Genomic DNA, 20,515 nt, shown 5'->3' with positions numbered 1-20,515 from the left:
TGTCTTAATATTCATCTTTGTAAGCCACTCTGGGAGCCTCTTTCAGCTGAAGAGTGGGGTAAAAACACCCTAAATAAATAAATAAATCCACATTTCAAAGGATTCGATTTTCCTCAGATTGTTCTTTTTAAGTGTCCAAACCTCCACTCCCTAAAATAATATTGAGAAAACATAACATCTTACCATCCGAATCCTTACTGCAAGATTCAGGTCCCGATTACATAATAATTGTTTCATTTTAACAAATGCTGTGCTTGCCATTTCCACTCTTGCATTTATCTCTCCTGTTTTTTTCCCATTTCTTTCATTGAGCCAAGTTCCTATTTGTATTTTGTGACTCACTGAATTGGCATATTATTTGTCATATTAAATGCAGTGAAAGGCTTTTTGCTTATCACCATATATTTTGTTTTCTTGGTATTTATTTTAAGGCCATACTCATTATGTACTTTGTACTGGGGCTGCGGTGGCTTAGTGGTTAAGACGCTGAATTGCAGAACGGAAGGTCGGCAGGACAGCAGTTCGAGACCCGAGTGCTGCGTGACGGAGTGAGCTCCCGTCTTCAGTCCCAGCTCCTGCCAACCTAGCAGTTCGAAAGCAAGAAGCTGCAAGTAGATAAATAGGTACCGCTTCAGCGGGAAAGGTAACAGCGTTCCGTGCACCTCGGTGTTCAGTCATGCCGGCCACATGGCCACGGAAGCGTCTTCGGACAGCGCTGGCTCTTCGACTTAGAAATGGAGATGAGCACCACACCCTAGAGTCGGACACGACTGGTTGGGGACACCTTTACCTTTTTAATGATGGATATATTATCTGTCATTACTACGGTGTCATCAGTGTATCGAACTGTGTTAATTATTTTTCCGTTGATGTTTATTCCAGCCATTTGTTCAGCAAGTGCTTCATTAAATATAGTTCAGAATATAAATTAAACAGCATAGGTGATAGGACACAACCTTGTCTTACTCCTCTTTGGATTTGAATGTCTTCAGATAACTTTCCATCTATACGAACTGAGGCTGTTTGATTCCAATACAGATTTTCTATAATCCAAATTTCCTATTGATACTGGTTTTTCTCAGTATGTCAATCAATTGCTCATGATGAACTTTATCAAATGAGATCAAGACATCTTTGAATTAAGATGTTAACTCCAAATAATGCTTCTCTTGTTCCCATCCCGCTTCTAAATCCAAACTGCATTTCACTTATATACAGTTCTAATTTCTTATACATTTGACTGTGAATAATTTTAAGAAATATTTTTAATGCATAGCACATAAGGCTGATTGTTCTGTATTCGAAGCATTCATTAGTGTTGTCTTTTTTGGAAATACTACAAACATTGATTTAAGCCATTCTCTTGGTAAGATACCAATTTGATAGATAGTATTATATAAATGTACCAAGAGTTACATTTCATCCCCTTCAGTTAACTTGAGTAGTTCAATTGGTATCCCATCAGGGCTGACAGACTTTTTTTCCTTTATATTCCTTATAGCATATTCTACTTCCTCACACATGATATCAGGTCCATGTCTAACTCCATCCTCTTTATTCAACTCTGGTCTTATATCATCAAATAATTCCTTAATGTATAAAGATGAATATAGAAACAGATAAATGCACACATGGCAATTAAAACAAAACAGCAAGCAGCCACCTAAACCACAGAGGACAACAGGGGTGGCTGACCGAATATATGTCTACATGGAAACTGCAGAGCCAGGAAAAAGACAGGAGCACGCTGCAGGGGAAGACCTCCCTGTGATTTCTCATTAAAATACAACCCTTATCTGCTTCTAAGTAAAGAGACCTAGATTCTACTCTCATTTGCCCTGATTTCTTTGAAGGCACTTGAGAATACATTCAAATAGAATTCAGCAACAGACCCTCTCCTTCCCTGTTGGAACTATTTCTTTGAACCCTTTGGTGGCTTTGCAGCCCTGGAAAGATTTGGCTGCTCTGGAAAGATTTGGTTTGTTTGCAGCCCTGGAAAAGTTGGTTTGTTTGCAGCTTTGGAAAGATTTGGTTCATTTGCAGCCCTGGGAAGATTTGGTTCATTTGCAGCCCTGGGAAGATTTGGTTCATTTGCGGCCCTGGGAAGTTCTGGTTCGTTTGCATCACTGGAATGATTTGCAAGACTGGAAATCATACTGTTGCTCAAAGCCTGTTGTCCCAAAGATAGCAAAGATGGGAGCACTGTTCCTAATGCAGATATCAGAAGTGCTGTGATGGAGTTGTCCTTTTCTTCCTTGAGATGTTGGATTTCGCTTTCCATCTCTCTGGCCTTCTGCTGAAATCCTTCTTTCAGCAGTTGCTCTTGTTCCTGGAAAAGGTAAGGAGCGCACAGAGACTATTGATCTAAGGCAACAGATGGGGGCGGGGGGAGAGACAACAAAAAGAGACACAGGATGGAATCAGGCCAGGCTTGGACCAGAATGCTCACGTAGCCTGGCTGCTGTGTTGGGTAGACACAGAATGCGCATGTTTCAGTATGGTGATGAGTGAGAGGGAAACAGGCCTTCTCCTAGCTCAAACTGTTGTGCTGGGGTTTTTTTCTGGTTCTGAGGCAGGAAGCGGGAAGCCTGTGGTTCAAAATTCAGCTCCACCCTGATCTTGCTGGGTGGCCTTAGGCAAGTCACCATCTCTCAGCCTCAACCGCCTTCACTGATAATGTAGGCATAAGATACTGGGCCACCACAATGGGCTGGCTGAAGGACCAAGACAGTGTAGATAAAATACACGGAGCCCTTAGGAAAGTGCAACCGAAATGCCAAGTACTACTACAAGGTCTAACATGGGCCTAGCTGTAATGGCACACTAATATGGGGCTGCTCTTAAAAAGTCTCCAGAGAGTTCAGTAGCTCCAGAACACTGTCAATGGGAAGATGTACCCATTTTACGGCAGCTGCTCTGATTACCAATTCATTCCCAGGTAGCCACAAACCAAGGTGCTGGCGATCTCCTTTAAAGTCCTCAGTGGCTGGACCTGGTTACCTAAAGGGCTGTCTCTTGCCATACAATCTTTCCCCCTCCCTACGATCTGATGGGGAAGCTCATCTCTCCATTCTGACTATGGCAAGGTTGGTTGGGAGCACCTTCTTTGTGGCCTCTTCTAGAGCTTTTCTACACAAGGCTGTTAACTGCTGTATCTACTTTCAGTTTTGTTGCAAAATTAAGATTCGAGCCCTACATAAAGAGCTTCTCTTTTTCCTCCTTTTCCACTACATAACCTCCAGGTGGCACTGAGCTACAGCAGAATAGCACAAATACACAAGTGGGAAACTACCTTTTCTTTCGCTTTCAGAAATAATACCCCATTTCTCCCCTCTAAAACAACCCAGGAAGGTGCTCTTAAAAATAGAAGTGAAACTGGAGGACCATAACTTCGTATAAAGAACTCATAAACAACCTTGAGTAAAGAATCACGAATGCACAATAAATGCCTCATGTAGAAAAGCTCCCAAACAATGGAACTCCCTTCCTCGAGAGGCCAACTGGCCACTCTCCCTCTGCTTTCTGCCACTTAGGGTGCTTCCAGATGAGGTTTTTATTGTGCCATCACCCTGCCTCATTCATGGGACTTTACGGGGGGTCCAGGCGACATCATCTTCCACTTGTAACCCCCCTGCGTTTTCCAACATCTTTTTTCTTACTATGGAATATCTGCACAATGCCTTCTGATTGCTAGCGCTAGGACCCTGCCATCCGGAAGCATGCTCAGTTAACACTTTTTCCTGCTTACAGAGGCTTTTAGCTTGCTTCCTTGATTGTAATGGCTGGTCATGTCACTTTTTAAAGTTGGTTTTCTCTGTTGTAGCGCTCTACATAGGAACATCAGAAGCTGCCTTATACAGAGTCAGATCCTGGGTCCATCTAGCCCAGTATTGTTGCTGCTGACTGGCAGCGGCTCTCCAGGGTTTCAGGCAGGAATTTTTCCAGCCCTAGTTGGAGATGCTGGGAAATGAACCTGGGACCATCTGTGTGCAAAGCAGGGGCTCTACCACTGAGCTGTGTCTTCCTTCCACCCCCTTACATCTCAGCTTTTATTGTTGGTGATCGTTTCATGGAATGTTATTTTGTTTTTAAATTGATGTTAGCCACCCTGACCACTGTTGACAGTGGGAAGTGTAGGATATCAATGTTCAAAACAAACAAGACAACTGGTGGACAATTTACTGAAATCTCAACTTCAGCTCTTTTAAAAAGAATCTTTCTAGATCTCATGTTTGTCAAGTTTTGTGGCCAGGGCTGAGAGGGCAATGACATTTTAGGAAACGCATGACTTGTGGGAAATCATTGAGAAAGGTTCCGGTGAATGGTAGAACAAATGGTGCCTTGTCTGCAGGCTAGATTCGGCTCAGGGATGGGGGTCCTCAACTACGTAGCACCATCTTAACAAGAGGGCCTAGAGATTACATGTGGTAGAAGATCAGACTGTGTGTGCACCTGGCTGAGCTCTCAACGGGCTCCTTCACATGAAGCTTTTATCCTGCTATTGAGATTGCTCGCTCACGGAAGTTTGCGGGTCCTTTTCATGATGTCGTTAACCTCCAGGGCACATCCAGAGGTATTTCCTGGTTATTCCATCTCAAAAAGATCCGGAACTAACAAACTATCTTTTAAAAGTCAGAATGTTATGTGATTAAAACAGCCACTAGATGGTACTGTTTCACTGTGTTCTATGGAACCCTGAAATTTGAAAGCTTCCCCTCTCAGCAATCACGTGGTCGCCATCTGGGAGCCCACTGTAAACATGGAAAGGCTCCACCATGGGAGGACTGCACGGGTGGGGTGGGGGTTCTTTAATATAAAGGCAGCCAATACCTTAAGCTTATGCTGCATCATCCTTTCAGTTTCCTCTCGCATCATCTTTTTCTCCTTCTCCATCTTCTCCATCAGCAGCAAAACCTGCTCATCATGGCTTTGTTTCTGGTTGTCCAGCATTTGTTTCAGCCTTGCCTGCTCCTGCTTCAACAGCTTCTGCTGAAGTTCGGCTGCTTGAGCCTGAGCACGCTGGGCTGGGTTGCAGAGGAGAAAGAGACAAGAACAATTGCTAGTAGTCAGGAATGTGCACAGAGTGCAGAACTGAAGGACCAGTGGCTCCCATGTGAACTTGTCCCTTGTCTTACAACCTTCTGTTCAGGCCTTGCTCTGAATGCTCCTATATTTGGGGGTTAGCTGTGCGGGGAGGGGGATACCATGCACATAGTACTGTCGTTGCTGGTTTTACCCTCGGTTTTTATTGCTGTTTTTATTGTGTTTATTTTTTCATCACTTTTAATACCTTAATGGTTATATGTTTTATCATTGTAAGCTGCCCTGGGAGGGGTTCTGCCCTGAAATGTGGCCAAGAAATATTTTAAATAAATAAATAATCCAGACCTTAGAACATCCACCCCAGGGTATATTCATCAGGCTGATGATATGGTTCTCTTTTGGCAGCAATTAAAACCTTTTCTATTTGTCCAGCCTTTTGGTGGCACTCAATTTGCAGTATGTGTAATTTATAACGTATAAGGTCTGCTTGACCAGGTCTGCACCTTCAATTTCTTTCTCTTTGTCGGTCAGGGTCTTGTCCATCTGAAGGATAGATTTTGCCACTGTCTCCTTGGATTTCAGGAACTTTTCAAGAGCCTTGTCGGCCTGATAATGAATTGGGAGCAAATGTTATGAATTAAAGAAGGGAAAACCAAATGCGATTTCATGTTGGAATGAAAGACATAATGGAGGTACATAAATATATTCTGTATATTCACTGTAGTTTGGTGAGGTGCTGAGAAATTGACGTTCGTAAATCCCTAACCCCTCTCGCAGAGGGAATGCCTCTTAAACTAGGTTAGCAGTGCAATCTTAGGGGTGTTTATTCAAATTTAAGTCCCACTGAGTTCAGTGGACCTTACTCCCAAGGACGTGTGCATAGAATTGCAGCTATGCTGGCTGATAAACTGTTGGGTACTGCCCTACCTGAATCCCTTTGCCGGGCACCATACGGTATTTCTCTTCTATTTCATGCAGTTCCTCCAGAAAATGCTTGTAGCCACCTGGCACAGAGTAGATTCCCATTTGGATCCCATCTTCCAGCTCCTGAACAAGATCCATAAGCACAGCAAAGCAGCGGTCGAAGGACATCTGCTCATTCCTCTTGCAGAACTCCTCCTTTTTTTGATTCACTTTATGCTACCAGAACAAAATGAAAGAAAGCACCATAAATACAGTGTGTTAACAACATTCAAAAGCTTTTCCACCCTAGTATAGCATACAATTAGGGGGGGGGGGGACCCAAAATCCACAGTTAGGCAATACCTTGATTGGGACAAACCCAAATACCAAAAAGGATTGTGCAAAATCCTAACTGTGGAGTTTAGATTCCCCACTCCCCACCCCCCGCATTCCACTTTTTACTCATGGACCAGAGCGGCTATCTTTGTTTTTGATATGCAGTGGGAAGCCGTGCTAAAACCACATCAAATCTACAGGACAAATTTCAATCCATTTGAAATTGACTAGTCAAGGCACCACCCCACCCCCCAAAAACCATGGGAACTGGTTGTGACCAAAATTACTTAAATTGGCTGAATATCTAAATGTTTTGTCAACTTAATTTGACAATTAAGTTGACAAATTTGACAATTTGTCTATCTTTTGTCCATCTCTTTTAAAGTTCAAAACTTTAATGCCCCCCAACCCCTCCCATTCTTAGCCATCTGTTTGCTAGGATATGTGTATATGTTCAATTTCTTGTCTTGCACAGGAAGCTCAAAGTGTAGCTTAGGTCATGTAAGTAAACTAGATGAGGGCAATACTTGCATTTGTATTTGCTTTGGTAACTCATTTATCTGCCCTTAAGGATTGGCTACTTATTCAGTTTTCTTTCCTTCAGTGGCTAACTTTCTCTTCTTCTCTTCTTGTCTTTTTCTTGAACTGAAAGCTGATCCACAGGTATTACAATAAGAGACTTTCTTTGTCTGGGAGATTCTGCTTCCAGTTGAACTGAGCTAACCACTTGGTTGGACTGCCCACTTCACCTTGCCTCTGTTGGGGGGACTAGGGCCATGAGTCACGTAACCTGGGCTTGAAGAGTCAACATGTACCTGAGTGAGGTGGGAGGGGATCTCTGGGTTCTGCCTTTTCCTTGTCTCCTGTCTCTAACTCTCTTTTTCTTCTTTCTGTGGTCAGCAAGTGATAGAATCATAGAATCATAGAATAGTAGGGTTGGAAGGGGCCTACAAGGCCATCGAGTCCAACCCCCTGCTCAATGCAGGAATCCAAGTCAGAGCATCCCTGACAGATGGCTGTCCAGCCTCGTCTTGAAGGCCTCCAGTGTGGGAGAGCCCCCCGCCTCCCTGGGTAATTGGTTCCATTGTCGTATTGCTCTTACAATCAGGAAGTTTCTCCTGATGTTCAGCCGGAATCTGGCTTCCTGTAAATTGAGCCCATTATTCCGTGTCCTGCACTCTGGGATGATCAAGAAGAGATCCTGGCCTTCTTCTCTGTGACAACCTTTCAAGTCCTTGAAGAGCGCTATCATATCTCCCCTCAGTCTTCTCTTCTCAAGGCTAAACATGCCCAGTTCTTTCAGTCTCTCCTCATAGGGCTTTGTTTCCAGCCCCCTGATCATCTTTGTTGCCCTCCTCTGAACCCTCTCCAGTTTGTCTGCATCCTTCTTAAAGTGTGGTGCTCAGAACTGGACACAGTACTCCAGATGAGGCCTAACCAGTGCTGAGTAGAGGGGAACTAGTACTTCCCGGGATTTGGAAGCTATGCTTCTATTAATGCAGCCCAAAATAGCATTTGCTTTTTTTGCAGCCACATCACACTGTGGCTATACTGACCATACTGACCATGGGGCTCACCTCAGCCGGCTTCCCTTGAGATGTAAGTTTGTTATATCTCCAGTAAAGTCTGTTCCTAACCCACCACTCGAGTTTGTTTTGTCTACATCTGTGGCTACTGACCGGGGGGGGGGGGGGGGGTGATTCGAACTTCAGCCTCTTTGTTTAGGGACATTAAACAGAACTTTGGCAAAGAAAACTGGTATTTTGTTACTTTTTATGTATGTGTTTTTTGCCATTTTCAGAAGTTTCCTTCTATTTACTTTTAAATGCCATTATAAACTCTGATTTCCTCTAAGCAAATTCAACTTTACTTTTAAATTCAATACTGCACCTTGTGGGTCTCCCCTCTGCCTACTGAGGTCACCGCTGGGTCCATATCTGCTCTCTTGAAAATACTGGGGTTCTTTCTATAAGTGGCTTTTAATATCGTTTATTATTATTCTCATCATCATTACTAATAAATGTATTTATAAATAATAATAAGGTCACTCTAGAGGCCTGTGGAATATCCAGCACAGTAGCTGGTTTTTGTATGGGTAAAATCCAATGTAAGTCATACTTAAGAGTAGACCCATTGACATGAATGGGACTTAAGTTAGTCATGATTAAATAAGTCCTATTTATATCAATAGGTCTACTCTAAGTAGGACTTATGGTCGATTTTACTTCATATTTTGACATGTAGGGGCTCACGTTAGGAGTCAGGCAAATAGACTGAGATGCAGGGCAGGAAGGTCGGGGAAAAAACCCCCTCTGTGGCTTCCTTTCACACTGGCATAGGGAGTTATGAGACACAAGAGGAAACATACCACAAGCTCCTCTTGAAAGTTTTCAATGTTGCTCCCAAAGGCCCGGTCCATGAACACACCAATGGCCTCCCTCTCGCACTCTGTGTGCACCCGCAGCAGCTCTTCAACAGTGCCCGTGGGCATCGTCAGCCGCTGCCCCATCCCCTCTTCATAGCAGGAAACGGCCTTGCCCACGGCAGCGGAATTCTCAATCTTGGCCAGGGCCAGCACAGCGTTCTCCAAGCAGGGCACGTGTCCACTGTTGATAGCATCGACGTAGGTCTGCATCAGGTTCGCAAGCACTGAAAAGAAAAGGACCAGGGAAGTCGCAGAATCACAAGCTGTAGAACTGGTAGGAGCACCTGAATTAATCTCTTTAAACAGATAAAGAATTTTCTATACCTAAAACACCATTTAAATGGTTGTCCACATTAGTAAGTTAGTCACGGCCATGTATTCTGTATATCTGCAGATTTTTCATACAAGAAAACTATCAGATGTCTTACACATAACATGGCATGCAGAGAACCCATGTTTTTGTTTTCAGAAGCAAGGTTCCAGTCCTCATGGCTGCAAAGAAGAGCTTGTAAATATGTAGGAAGCATTGGGAAACATTGTAAAAACCAGAGGGGCATCTGGGTAAAAATCTACCCCACCCTCCCTCAAAATTACTACTATTCTCTGTGCTATTGCCCTCCTCCCCACAATTAACTATCCCTCGGTACTGCACCTTCATTCTTGCTCCCTGCAGTTCAAGTTCTTGCCAAACCTTCCCCTAAACTTGAAGTTCTTTGTTAACTTGAAATCAGAACACTGCAAAAGGTAACAAAATAACTTGCATAATTTATTCTGGGCATAGAATTGACGTGTTCTTGGTGCAGAATGCCCAGTGCTATGACTGCAATGTACTAGACGTTACAATCTAGCTCATTACAGGTGCTAGACTGTAATGTCTGCCACATCTGCTTTACAGGTTTGCTTTACAGGTGCTGCACCAGGTTAGAGGCAACAGTTTAGCCAAACCTGCCAAACCCATAACAACGTATCACTGAGTGTGTTCTGCAATTCTGTCATCATGCCACATAAAAAGTAGTACTGGGTCCAGCAACAGAGGTAACTGATGAGCATCAAAGTGGATTGAAGGGCAATTTGAGCACATGAAGAGCTGTAAGAGATTCCACAGTTTGGTCAATAGACTGTTCTGAATGGCTCCAGCCAAAAAGGCTCCCTGCCCCTAATCTACAACTTTACAGGAACTTTCCTCACTTGTTCCCGTCACAGCGTGGCCTCCTGGGACTGTCTTGGGTCGGGATGTCTCCCAGATGTATTGACAGAAACGGGCCACTGGTTCCAAGAAATCCTCCTCCAAATCATCATCTTCCAGCTCTTCCAACTGAGACAATTTCCTCCTGCTAGCTGGACGGTCGAACGTGAAACATTTCCGTGAAGGAAAGAACTTGCGGATACATAACCGGGGCAGGTTGCACGTCTTGATTTGCTCCGTGTCGCCTAGAGAAGAAGAAGAGACAGGTGGGTGTGGTACTTTGTGGGTATCGCCATATTGCCATGTTCCAGAGAGAAGGCTCCCCAGATGAGCACTAATATTTAGTCTATGTGAAAGTTGAAGTCTCCATTCTGGCTAGCATCCAAGCACCTAGGTGTTACTAAAAGCTGCGTTCACATATCCCTCTGTGCCTCAGCCCTGGAAGAAGTGATTAAGAAGAGTGCCTTTGAGCATGCACAGAATACATTTTCCTCTCCAAGGAATCCTCGCAGCTCACGCCCATACATCTGAGATTAGTGGGCTGGGCTTCCGGGCCAGAAAGAGGATGTGGCTCCCAGGCAGAACCAGTCCCAGGCAAAACCAGTCCAAGTGACCCCTTGGGTGTACTTGAAGAAACACCTGTCTCCTTACATTAGTTATAGCCTGCCCTACAACAGAGTTTTCAGGCTGGTTTACAACGTGAAATAAAGCCATTTAAAATTCAACAATAAAAACAAGACAAAAAGTATAACATAGCACAAAACCACATGCCCCAGAGAGTAAAAGCAGCGGAAAGTCTGCACATTTAAAGTGTCGGGGAAATAAAAAGTGTCTGCCTGGCACTGAAATTACACCACAGTAGGTGCCAGGTGAGCCTCTCTACAGAGGGCATTCCATGGGTGGTGTGCCACCACTGAAAAGGCCCTCTCTTCCATAGCTCCCCGCGGCACCTTACTTGCTGGGAGCATTGCCTCAGAAGATCTCAGGGCCCAGGAGAGAGGCGGTCTTTCACGTATCCTGGTCCCAAGCTCTGGAGGGCCTTAAAGGTCAAAACCAGCATCTTTAACTGGGCCCAGAAACAAACCAGGAGCCACTGGAGATGGTGAAGCCCAATCCCAGTTAGCAGTCTTACGCCTGAACTACCTGAAGTTTCCAGGCCATTTGGACTCGATAGTTGGACTCGATGGCCTTGTAGGCCCCTTCCAACCCTACTATTCTATGATTCTATGAAAGGGAGCCGCATGTACAACGCATTGCAGCCGTCAAAGCGGGAGGTTACCAGGGCATGGATAATGGAAGCAAGGCTGTCTTTGTCCAGGCAGGGTCATACCTGGCATGCCAGCCTAAGCTAGTAGCTATCCCTACATTACAATTTTCAATGAAGTTGAAAACTCTTGGTGCAGCTGCCCTCTGAGGTGAAGTAAAGGTCCAGTTGTGGAATGCTCTGCCTAGAGGAGTTCACCTGGCGCAGGCCTGATGGTGCTTTCGGTGCCAGGCAAAGACAGTTTTATTTTTCCAAGCTTTTTAGGTGCAATTTTAATCCTACAGACTTCTATGCAGGCTGCTTCTATGACTACGTGGTGTTTTGCTGATATTTGTATTTACATTTTCATGGTTATATTCTTTTATGCAAATTGCCCTGGGAATATCATTGAAGAGTGATATAAAAAAACTTATCATCAATAAAAAAAATACCAAGGTGGCGATCTTTTTACAGCTACCGATGCACTTTGAGGCATGCATGACACCTGTGTGTTTTGCTCCATGGGGCAGATAGCAGCTTGGAGGAAGCAGAATTTGATTAGTAAAACAGCACAGGGAAAATGAGTTAAACAACCCACATGCCCAACCCACTACCCAAATGCCTCCACCAGAGCTGCTATTCACATTAAAAAGAAACACTACAGGAGATCCTATTCATTGACTTCCTGTGTCACATCTAGTTAGGCCTTCATTGGATGTGCGATGGGGTGTATGCGCCCATTATGCCTCCCATTACTTGCTCAGCTGCTCAGTTTAGCTTCTCTAATCTTTTCTTTGAATGGACAGTGTCGCAATACTCTGCCAGTAGGGAGCTGCAGTGCCCAGGGCACCATTTAAAACAGACCAAAATATCCCTGCAGGGTAGGAAACTTGGATCAACTTCTACATTGAACTGTAGGAAGGATGTGGAGCTAGGGGGAAAGAGAAGGATCTGTTCTGATGTAGGCCGGTAGGACAATTGCCTTCCCCATCATAGGTGTTGCATTTTATATTGCAGTTACCTCTCTGCAACGTTAAGGCATTCTCCAGGTACCCGTCCTCACTGACAGGACGTCCATCTATCTCCAGTTGCAGCGTGAAATCCCGCACGGTCCAGATGAAGGCTGGGAAGAAACGGACAAATTCCGCAGAATTCTCTTCCTCTTGGTGATGCCCAGAGGAAGCTTTTGCTCTAATCTTCTTTGTCAGCTGAGTAACATACCTGGGGCTTGCTCAGGAAAGGAACTTCAATGCTGTTGTCGGGCCTTGGAAGCTGAACGTCTCCAAAATCATGTGTTTGCCAGGACTGTTTTGTATCTGTACCTGTGGGCTGGCTCTGGCAGCAACAAGATGACCTCTGAGCATGCGCCCTGGACATATCCCTGGGTGACCAACAGTCTACTACACCTATCCATTTGAAGGGGGCTGACAATGCAAAAAGGTTTTTTTAAGATAATGGTCATATCAGACACATCAAAGAGGCCTAGCTAAAAAAGCTGCTTTCTGAGCAGAAGTTACCCCTTGGGCTGCCTTTACATTAAACAAAAAGCCCGCAGTCCACCCACTGTAGAGCCTTTCTGCGTTTACAGCGGTGACCACATGACTGCTGAGAGAGGAAGCTTTTAAGGTTCCACAGAACTCAGTTGAAATAGCACCATGTAGTGGCTGTTTTAATACCGCAACATCCCGACTTAAATAGCTCATTATTTCCAGATCTTTTTGAGACGGAATAACCAGGAAATACCTCTGGATGTGCCCTGGAGGTTCACGACATCATCTAAAGGACCCGCAAACTTCCCTGAGAGAGCTATCTCAATAGCAGGATAAAAGCTCTGTGTGAAGAGAATAGTTCTTGTCCCATAGAGTTCATACTCCACACAGATCTAACCATAGAGTACATGTAGAGAACATATTGTGAAAGCTGGGGGAATTTATGTAGAATTATGCAGTAAAGAAAATGTGTCAGAAACAATGAAAGCAAGTCACTGTTGCCCTAAGTTGAGGAGGGGTCTTTGGGGAGGCTAGACCACCCTCTTATACCCAATCAGCAAGCTTAAAACAAGATAGTTTTGATTTAAGGTATAAAGGTATAAAAGAAAGCTTTTTACTATGGGTATGTTTGTCCTGGCTGCTGGGGGTAACCTCTGCTAGCAGAAAGCTGTAATGCAGGCACTATGTTTGGTCTGTTTTCTTTTCCTGTTTTAAACTTTGTCAAGTACCATAGTAACAGTTTCTTTCTATAACTGTTTTAAATATATCTGCTTTTTTGTTAAGAAATATTTTAAAAAATAATCTAAGAACATGGGCAGCTATTTATAAAGCAACTGTGTTGTATATATGACTCAGGTTACCCTACCGTAGGGCTGTGTACCACTTCAGCCTGAGGCCCAAACCCTGAGTCGAAGCGGGCCGCCTCGGACCCCTTCCAAGGTGATGTGGAGGGGGCACGAAGTGACCCAGAGTGGGACAGGGGCTCTCCGAAGCACCCAGGCCATTCAGACCTTCAGCAACCCAGCCCGGCCGTGCTGGCGCCTCCAGTTCCTTACCTGAAGCAACTCACAGGAGTCGCCGCTGCTGCCGCCTCCCTTGCCACCGCCGCCACCATCGCCACTGCTATGGCTGCCCGCTGCCGCCAGCTCCTGAGCCCTGGAGGAATGTTGGCTCTTTCTGACAGGCGTCACCATTTTTACAATGGTGACTCCCTGCAACAAGAGCCAGCGTACCTCCAGGGCTCCGGAGCTGGCGACGGCGATGGAGGCGACAGTGGAAGGGGTGGTGGAGATGGAGGCAGTGGCCCAAGTACGGAGCTGGGGGTTGCGAGGGGGGCCTGGGGGGGTTGAAGAGGGATTTGGATGGCTGAATTCCACTTTGGGTTCAGGGCCGAGTTGGGTCGGGGGTCCCCTGAATCAGCCCAAGCTGAATCGGGCCCACCTCCGAAGCCACGAAGCAGCTTCCGAGTCAGATCAGGGGGTCCCTGCACAGCCCGACCCTTCAGCCAAGACAGACCACATTTCTCACACAAGCCACAAGTTAGCAGTCAGGAGTAAGGACCTGTCAGACATGAGCAAAATGATTGGATTAATTGGGACGTTATCCACTTCACTCCTTCCACACTCCTCACACCTCACTGCCCCAATGAGCTCCTCGCCCAGTACCTCTTGCCTGTCTTTCCTGCCAGTCACAAGCCCTCTGTTTTGCCACTGCCCTTTACAGCTCCTCAGCGCCGTGTGTTCCAAGGCAGGTTAGGAAAGGGAAAGCTTGTTCCACTTGCTGTTCCGTCTAAAGCTCTGTGCTGCATAAAGTGCCACCCTAGGCAGCCACCTAGAGCTGCCCAGCCCCACCATGCAGGCCCGGTTGGAGTTTCTGATGCCTCCGAAGGATACTGCAGCTTCTCCAAGGCCGCCTGGTCGATAGTGCCCGTGCTGTTATACACCAGAGTGCTGCTGAGCAGAATGGCCAGTGCAAAGATCCACGAATCATTCTCCGTGTTCCCCTGAAACAGAAAGGCATTTTAGGGCCTCACTTCCCAAGGCTCCGTTACCCCAGATCCCCACACCATTCTCTGCTGCCGATCCTTTCTCTGGAATCTGCATGGCACAGCCAGCTGCTTTGGAGCTGGTGTTCCATTGTTTTCTCTCTGTTAAACCAAGCTGACAGTGTTGTTTGAACTGAGATGGCTGAGCCTGTATCTGGAAGGCTTGCGGCTGCTAGAGTGTGCACATTCTACAACTGTGGGCAAGCACCTGACAAGCACAAAACGTATTTTATTTTGATGTTTATGTCTTGCCACTCAATCTCTCACAAGGCCTCCAAAGTGGCTTGCACCAGAACTTGGGCACAGGAACTGGGCATCCTGAGAATCTCAGCTCTTGTTTAAAATATAAAGCAAGTTTCTAGTCCCTAAAGCAGGGTGGAGAACCTGTGGCCGTTCAAATGCCATTGAACTCTAACTCCTATCAGCCCCAATCAGCATGATCATCTGGAGGACCAAAGGGCCCCTACCCCTGCCCTAAAACTTTGAAGCGGGATTGGCAGTGGGTATAGCTTCAGTGCCCTGTCTAGCACCTTGAGATTTTCCTGAATAACATATGTGATTTTCCATATCTTATTCAGCATAAATAGGATAAGATATGCAAAATGAGCAAACCAAGATAAAATATTGTGCCATAAAGCATACCAGATTCAATTTTTCTCTTAGCAGAGAATTTTTGATCATTTCAATAGAAAACATATAAAGCCTTGGTGGCTGAATTTAGAATTACCATCCATGCTTGTGATGATTAATCTTTCACACAACTGGCACAATCCTGGCAGGAGGAAAATGTGGCCCACTGCACCCAGGGAGCTTCCAGCTCTTTTTCTAGTACTAGATTTAGTTTTTAGGTTTTCCTCTGCAGACATGAGGGCTAGAATCTTGTTCTGTTCCTACGACCAGATTATAGAAACATTCCAAAATATATGACGCAGGGTGCTTCCAGATGGAAGAGTCCTAGCCAGAAGGCACTGCACAGCTATTCCATCTTTTTTTATTTAGCGTATTTTCTTTGGAAAGAAAAAATGGAAGAAGCAATGGGAAAAAACAGGGGCATTACAAAAGTAAGTCAACATTGTCTGGAAACCCCATAAAATGCTGTGAATCAGGCAGGGCAATGGTGCCATAAAAGCCTCATCTGGAAGTACCCATACAGATGTTGCACAGCCCACACAAATCATCCACCACTGTAGGCACCAGATGGGCATATCTTGCCCCAAGGCATTGTTTGCAGGTGCTGGTCTCTCCCCTCATCCTGCTGCCATCTTCCTCAGCTCACCTTCTGCACATCCCCCAATCCCTCCGTGTCCAGCAACACCAGTGTGCAGTCCGGCCTGCAGGGGTGAGGGAGGCACCACACCCAGATGCCCTTAGTGAGCCCCTGCACCGTGGCACCCAGACGGAAACCTGAGGGAGGAACGCATAAACGTTCAGTTCTAGAAAACACGAGGGCCACGGTGGAAACTTGCAGTCCTGTGCTCGGTTCCTTGGGAGTACATCCTACTGACTCAGGGGGGTGGATCCAGACTTAATGAGGACAGACACATTGAAGTGAATGGGGCAAGGAAGGCATAACTGATTTAAGTCCCATTGATTTCAGTGTATCTACTCTAAGCCCCACAAAGTCTGGATCCAACGTACTTCTAAGGAAACATGCCTAGGGTCGGGCTGTAAGCCAGGGGTGGCCCACTTGTGGCCCTCCAGATGTTTTGGCCTACAATTCCCATGATCCCTAGCCAGCATAGCCAATGGGGAGGGATCATGGGATTTGTAGGCCAAAACATCTGGAGGGACACAAGTTGCCCACCTCTGCAAGGGTAAGCCCTCTACTTTGGCTTCAACCCCTAGCACCTATCCCTCAAGTGAAACAAAGTCTACAGAAAAGAAGCCAAGCTTGTGTAACTCTGCTTGCTCATGTTGACTCTCTTTGTTACTTTTACCTACCCTTTGCTCTCTACTGAAATTTACATTGCAAGCTCCCTTGGGGCAGAAACCTCTAATTTTGGTGAGATACTCCATAAAGCATCATGTATGTTGATGGTTCTATATAAATATTATTATTGTTATCACACTCCTCTTCCTCCATTCTTCTTCCCAGGAGCGGCAGAAAAATCCAGGGGTCCTGACACCCAGTTAAGAACATAAGAAGAACCACGCTGGATCAGACCAAGGGTCCATTAAGTCCAGCATTCTGCCCACGGGAGCCCCACAAGCAGGACATGAGCGCAACAGCTCCAGCACTACCAGACGCCACCTCTTTGTTCCCAGTTGCCCCTGTGCTAATCCACTAGACTCCATCCCTTGGTAGCATTTAGTCAGCCCTTCACCTCTTCTCTTGCCGGCGAGCCTGTTCATGAGGTAGGACTTGCCCGTCCGGTACAGCCCCACAATGGCCACTACCACCACCGGCTGGCGGATCCCCACAAGCACCTCCACAGCCTCCTCATTCACCACAAGCTTCCCGTTGGGTCTGTTCTCAATTAGGCAGGTAGGAGCTGCCGTGCAGGCATATTCCGAAGCCATCGTGCAAAAGCCAGGAGATCTGCAGGAGGGAAACAGCCGAGCTCATTACTAAGGCCAGAATTACAGTGGCTGAACAGAAGCACAGAGGAAGCAGGGTGGGTGGGTGGGGGGAAGATGATAAATGATATCTAAGGCACAATACTGAGAATGGTAAAAATTCTTCATTCAGTCCTGATCTGAAATATAAATTCCACAATCAGGCCGACAGCTCCACCATAAAGACTGCCTCTCTATTTTCAAATCAGGATCCACCCATAAGGTTAATGACCACCTTTTTAATTTCCCACAATGCCCCTGATGTAGTGTCACTCCAAGGCACTATGGGAAATTAAAATGGCGGCTCACTGGCTCCCAGCACTGATGCCTGCCATGGCGATACTGTATTAGCTGCATTGTATTGTTTTATTGTAGTTTTATCTGTTTTAATCCATCCAAGCTGCCTGGAGAATGACAGTTATAAAAACTGTATAAATACAGAAAATAATACATAAAGAAGCCCCCCGGGGGAGGCACTGATGCAGGAGCGGGCCTATTGGAGGTCTCCTTGCTGAGGGCCCCGTCAAACCTGGAGCTGGCCCTGGCTCTGTTAAGCAGACAAGCCGGGGCTCTGAGAACTTGCATCAGGCCTGGCCTATCTGGAGGCTTCACATGGCAACCTTAGTTCTGAGACCTGAGAACACATAGCCTTTGGTGCTTGCTTAGTCAGGCCCCAGCCTGAGACCAGGAAATTCCTGGGTCAAGCCCCGGAATCTGTAACTAAGGCTTCAAACCCACATACGTACCTGGGATTAAGTCACTTGGGCTTATTTCTGAGGTGTGCACTCAGCTGACCGTGAATAAAGGATTCATGCACCCTAATACCTTCGTATTAAGCACAAAGGTTGTCACAGCAGCAGAGACGGATCTTGTTGCTTCCAGAGTGGCTCTGCACTCACTTTTAACACTCAACCAGTTTTCACACTCGTGCCATTTCTCAATCCCTTTCTTTACAATCATGTGCACAGAGGTTTCCGAGGATCCCCAACAGCCTAACCACAGGTAAAGGTACAGTAGGAGTCGATTGCAACAGCAAGAGTGACGGAATTTGTTACCTTCTTCACTTCTTAGTTTAGATGTTCTCGGCGATGTGGAAAACATTCCAAAGGCTCCGCTTCCCCCTGGACTTCTTTGCCACCTCGTTGTGATTCGTTCTCTGCTAAATAATAACAAAAGAAAAACTGTTACGCACACTTCAGATTGGGCGGATTTTGTGCAGACAGCAAAGCAGTTCAGTCCCAAAGCCTGGCCTCAGAGCTGTACGGGTTTTAAAAGGAAAAGAAAATGGGGGGTGGCGGTAAGAGGGCTGTGGCTCCAGTGGAGAATAGCGCCTCAGCCTCAGCCGGGTTGATAGACAAACAGGAAGAGGCACAGCCTGGTTGGACGTGCGCAGGAGAGGCGAGAGACTGCCAGAGAGAGCCCAGGGTGGTTCTCACGGCAGGAGCAGCAGGGAGCAAATGGTTAGGAACTGCAAAATACTCCGAACCAAACCGCGTGAGGTGGACGGAGAAAGCCAAAGAGCTGAAGCTGCCTTTCCTCCCCTTCTTCCTTGAAAGGGGGACGGTGATGATGGGAGATCAGCTCTCCCATCAGATTCTGGTGGCAGGCTAGAGATTTGTGGATCAAAAGTGAAACTGCAAGGGCTGCTTTGCTTTGAAAGGCAGCCAGTTCTGGGAAATCAGCTCTTCACGAGGCTGGTAGACAATTTTCTATTTCTGAGCACCAATGTGTTGCCAAAGCCAAGACTGTGAGCAAGAGAAAAACCCTCCGGACAACACTGGGTGGGCTCCATTTCATAGAATCATCGAATAGTAGGGTTGGAAGGGGCCTATAAGACCGGTGAGTCCAACCCCCTGCTCAACGCAGGAATCCAACTCGAAGCATCCCTGACAGGTGGCTGTCCAGCCTCATTCTGAGTGCCTCCAGTGTGGGAGAGCCCACCGCCTCCTTTTTCATGGAAGTGGAAACGTTCCCAATTTCTATTTTAGCACTTTAGTCATCCCAAACTGGGAAACTGCTGAGCAGCAAATGAGGCTTTGGTAAGGAAGGCAGCGAGCGAGCCCCATCGAAGTGACGCTACTCAGGGGGCAGAGGGCATGGTTGCTGCCCCTGGCCAGAACCTGTGTGAGTGTATGAGTGTGAACACATATAATCCTATTTATTTATTTAAAACATTTCTTGGCTGCCTTTCAAGGCAGAAGCCCACAGCAATAAAATACATAAAATACATAAATTATTAAAAGTGATAAAAACATAAAAACAACAGTAAAAGCCAACAACAAAACCAGCAGTAATGTTAACAGCAGTAACAGAAACAACAGCTGTCATATCAAGAGAAGGCCAAGGTAAAATAATATGTTTTCAAGGCCTTCTTAACAGTCTGCAATGATGAAACATGGCGGACCTCCGATGGTGGCTTGTTCCAAAGGTGTGGGGCCCTGCAGTGGTGTGGGGCCATGGCAGCACTATTCTGACTGGGTTTGCTAATTGGAGGTCTCGCAGATAGTGAAGTGTGGATAAAGTTTCTTTATTATTTTCAAAAATGGCATCTGTTTGTAATTTATTGTAATTGGGTGTGGCTTGTGTTTGTTGATCAGCTCACTGGATGGGTTGAATGTTTCCCAACCCGTACCTGCGAAGCCCAAGCTGTGGCTAAGGCCCTACTCAATGAAATAATACCTCGGTTTTCTCTCCCTGAGTCCATTGAATCTGATATGGGGAGCCACTTTGTCTCCCAAGTTACTCAGAAAATCGCCCGGGCTCTGGAGATCCAGTGGCACCTTCACACGCCCTGGTGGCCCCAAAGCTCTGGCCAAGTCGAAAGGATGAATAGGACCCTAAAGGAAACTTTAGTTAAGATCTGTGCTGAAACTCACCTCAAATGGGTTGAGGCCCTCCCCCTCGCCCTAACTAAAATCTGGAAAACACCCTGCAAAGGGATTAAGTTGAGCTCATGTTTGGGCGGCCACCCCAAGTTCTGCCCCCGGGACAATGCGAGGGAGCCACTTGGGAAGTGGGAAAGCAAATGTTGTGGGACCATGTTACTGGTTTGCAGTCTGTTTTGTTTCAGTTACACTGCCACGCCGCGGAGTTCCAGTCTTTGCCGCTTGACCAGACCGTCCACCCTTTCTGCTCCGGAGACCAAGTACTGGTCAAAAAGTGGAAAAAGGAGCCCCTGACTGCCAGGTGGGACAGACCCTATACTGTGGCCCTGACTAGCCACACAGCGGTAAAACTTTTGGGGTGGGATAGGTGGACTCATCATACTAGGATAAAAAAGTATCCAGAC

General features: G+C 46.2%; 1 protein-coding gene across 8 annotated transcripts; it reads right to left on the bottom strand.

The window, feature by feature from the left end:
• Nucleotides 1-1,247: 1,247 nt before the first annotated feature.
• Nucleotides 1,248-18,850, bottom strand: LOC146337696 (guanylate-binding protein 1-like). 8 transcript variants are annotated; one of them, XM_084815129.1, is made up of 12 exons: nt 18,713-18,850; nt 18,282-18,385; nt 16,995-17,209; nt 15,947-16,074; nt 14,519-14,628; nt 12,158-12,357; nt 9,896-10,138; nt 8,651-8,931; nt 5,971-6,183; nt 5,547-5,649; nt 4,831-5,024; nt 1,248-2,364 (listed from the first exon to the last, which is right to left on the bottom strand). In XM_084815129.1, exons 3-12 carry the CDS (start codon nt 17,188-17,190, stop codon nt 2,311-2,313), a joined length of 1,722 nt encoding a protein of 573 aa, XP_084671255.1. In that variant the 5' UTR covers nt 17,191-17,209; nt 18,282-18,385; nt 18,713-18,850; the 3' UTR covers nt 1,248-2,310. The 8 variants fall into 8 exon arrangements, with proteins under 8 accessions (XP_084671255.1, XP_084671250.1, XP_084671251.1 ...); XM_084815124.1 differs by having other exon boundaries at nt 1,248-2,329; XM_084815125.1 differs by having other exon boundaries at nt 1,248-2,329; nt 18,282-18,382.
• Between the last annotated feature and the right edge of the window lie 1,665 nt (nt 18,851-20,515).

The sequence above is a fragment of the Heloderma suspectum genome, chromosome 10 (genome assembly GCF_057233095.1).
Source record: "Heloderma suspectum isolate Gila_16-S chromosome 10, 16-S_ref, whole genome shotgun sequence".
NCBI classification, from domain to species: domain Eukaryota; kingdom Metazoa; phylum Chordata; class Lepidosauria; order Squamata; family Helodermatidae; genus Heloderma; species Heloderma suspectum.
Note: the sequence above shows the minus strand (reverse complement) of the source record. Positions and strands in the feature narration are given on the sequence as shown.

Bases quoted from the DNA above. Each gene is read 5' to 3' on its own strand.
- LOC146337696 (XM_084815124.1), bottom strand. From the start codon at position 17,190: ATGGCTTCGGAATATGCCTGCACGGCAGCTCCTACCTGCCTAATTGAG. The intron at 16,075-16,994 runs GTGAAGGGCTGA...TTCCTCCCTCAG, and splicing joins GCTCGCCGGCAAGAGAAGAG to GTTTCCGTCTGGGTGCCACG. The intron at 5,650-5,970 runs GTAGGGCAGTAC...ATTCATTATCAG, and splicing joins TGCCCGGCAAAGGGATTCAG to GCCGACAAGGCTCTTGAAAA.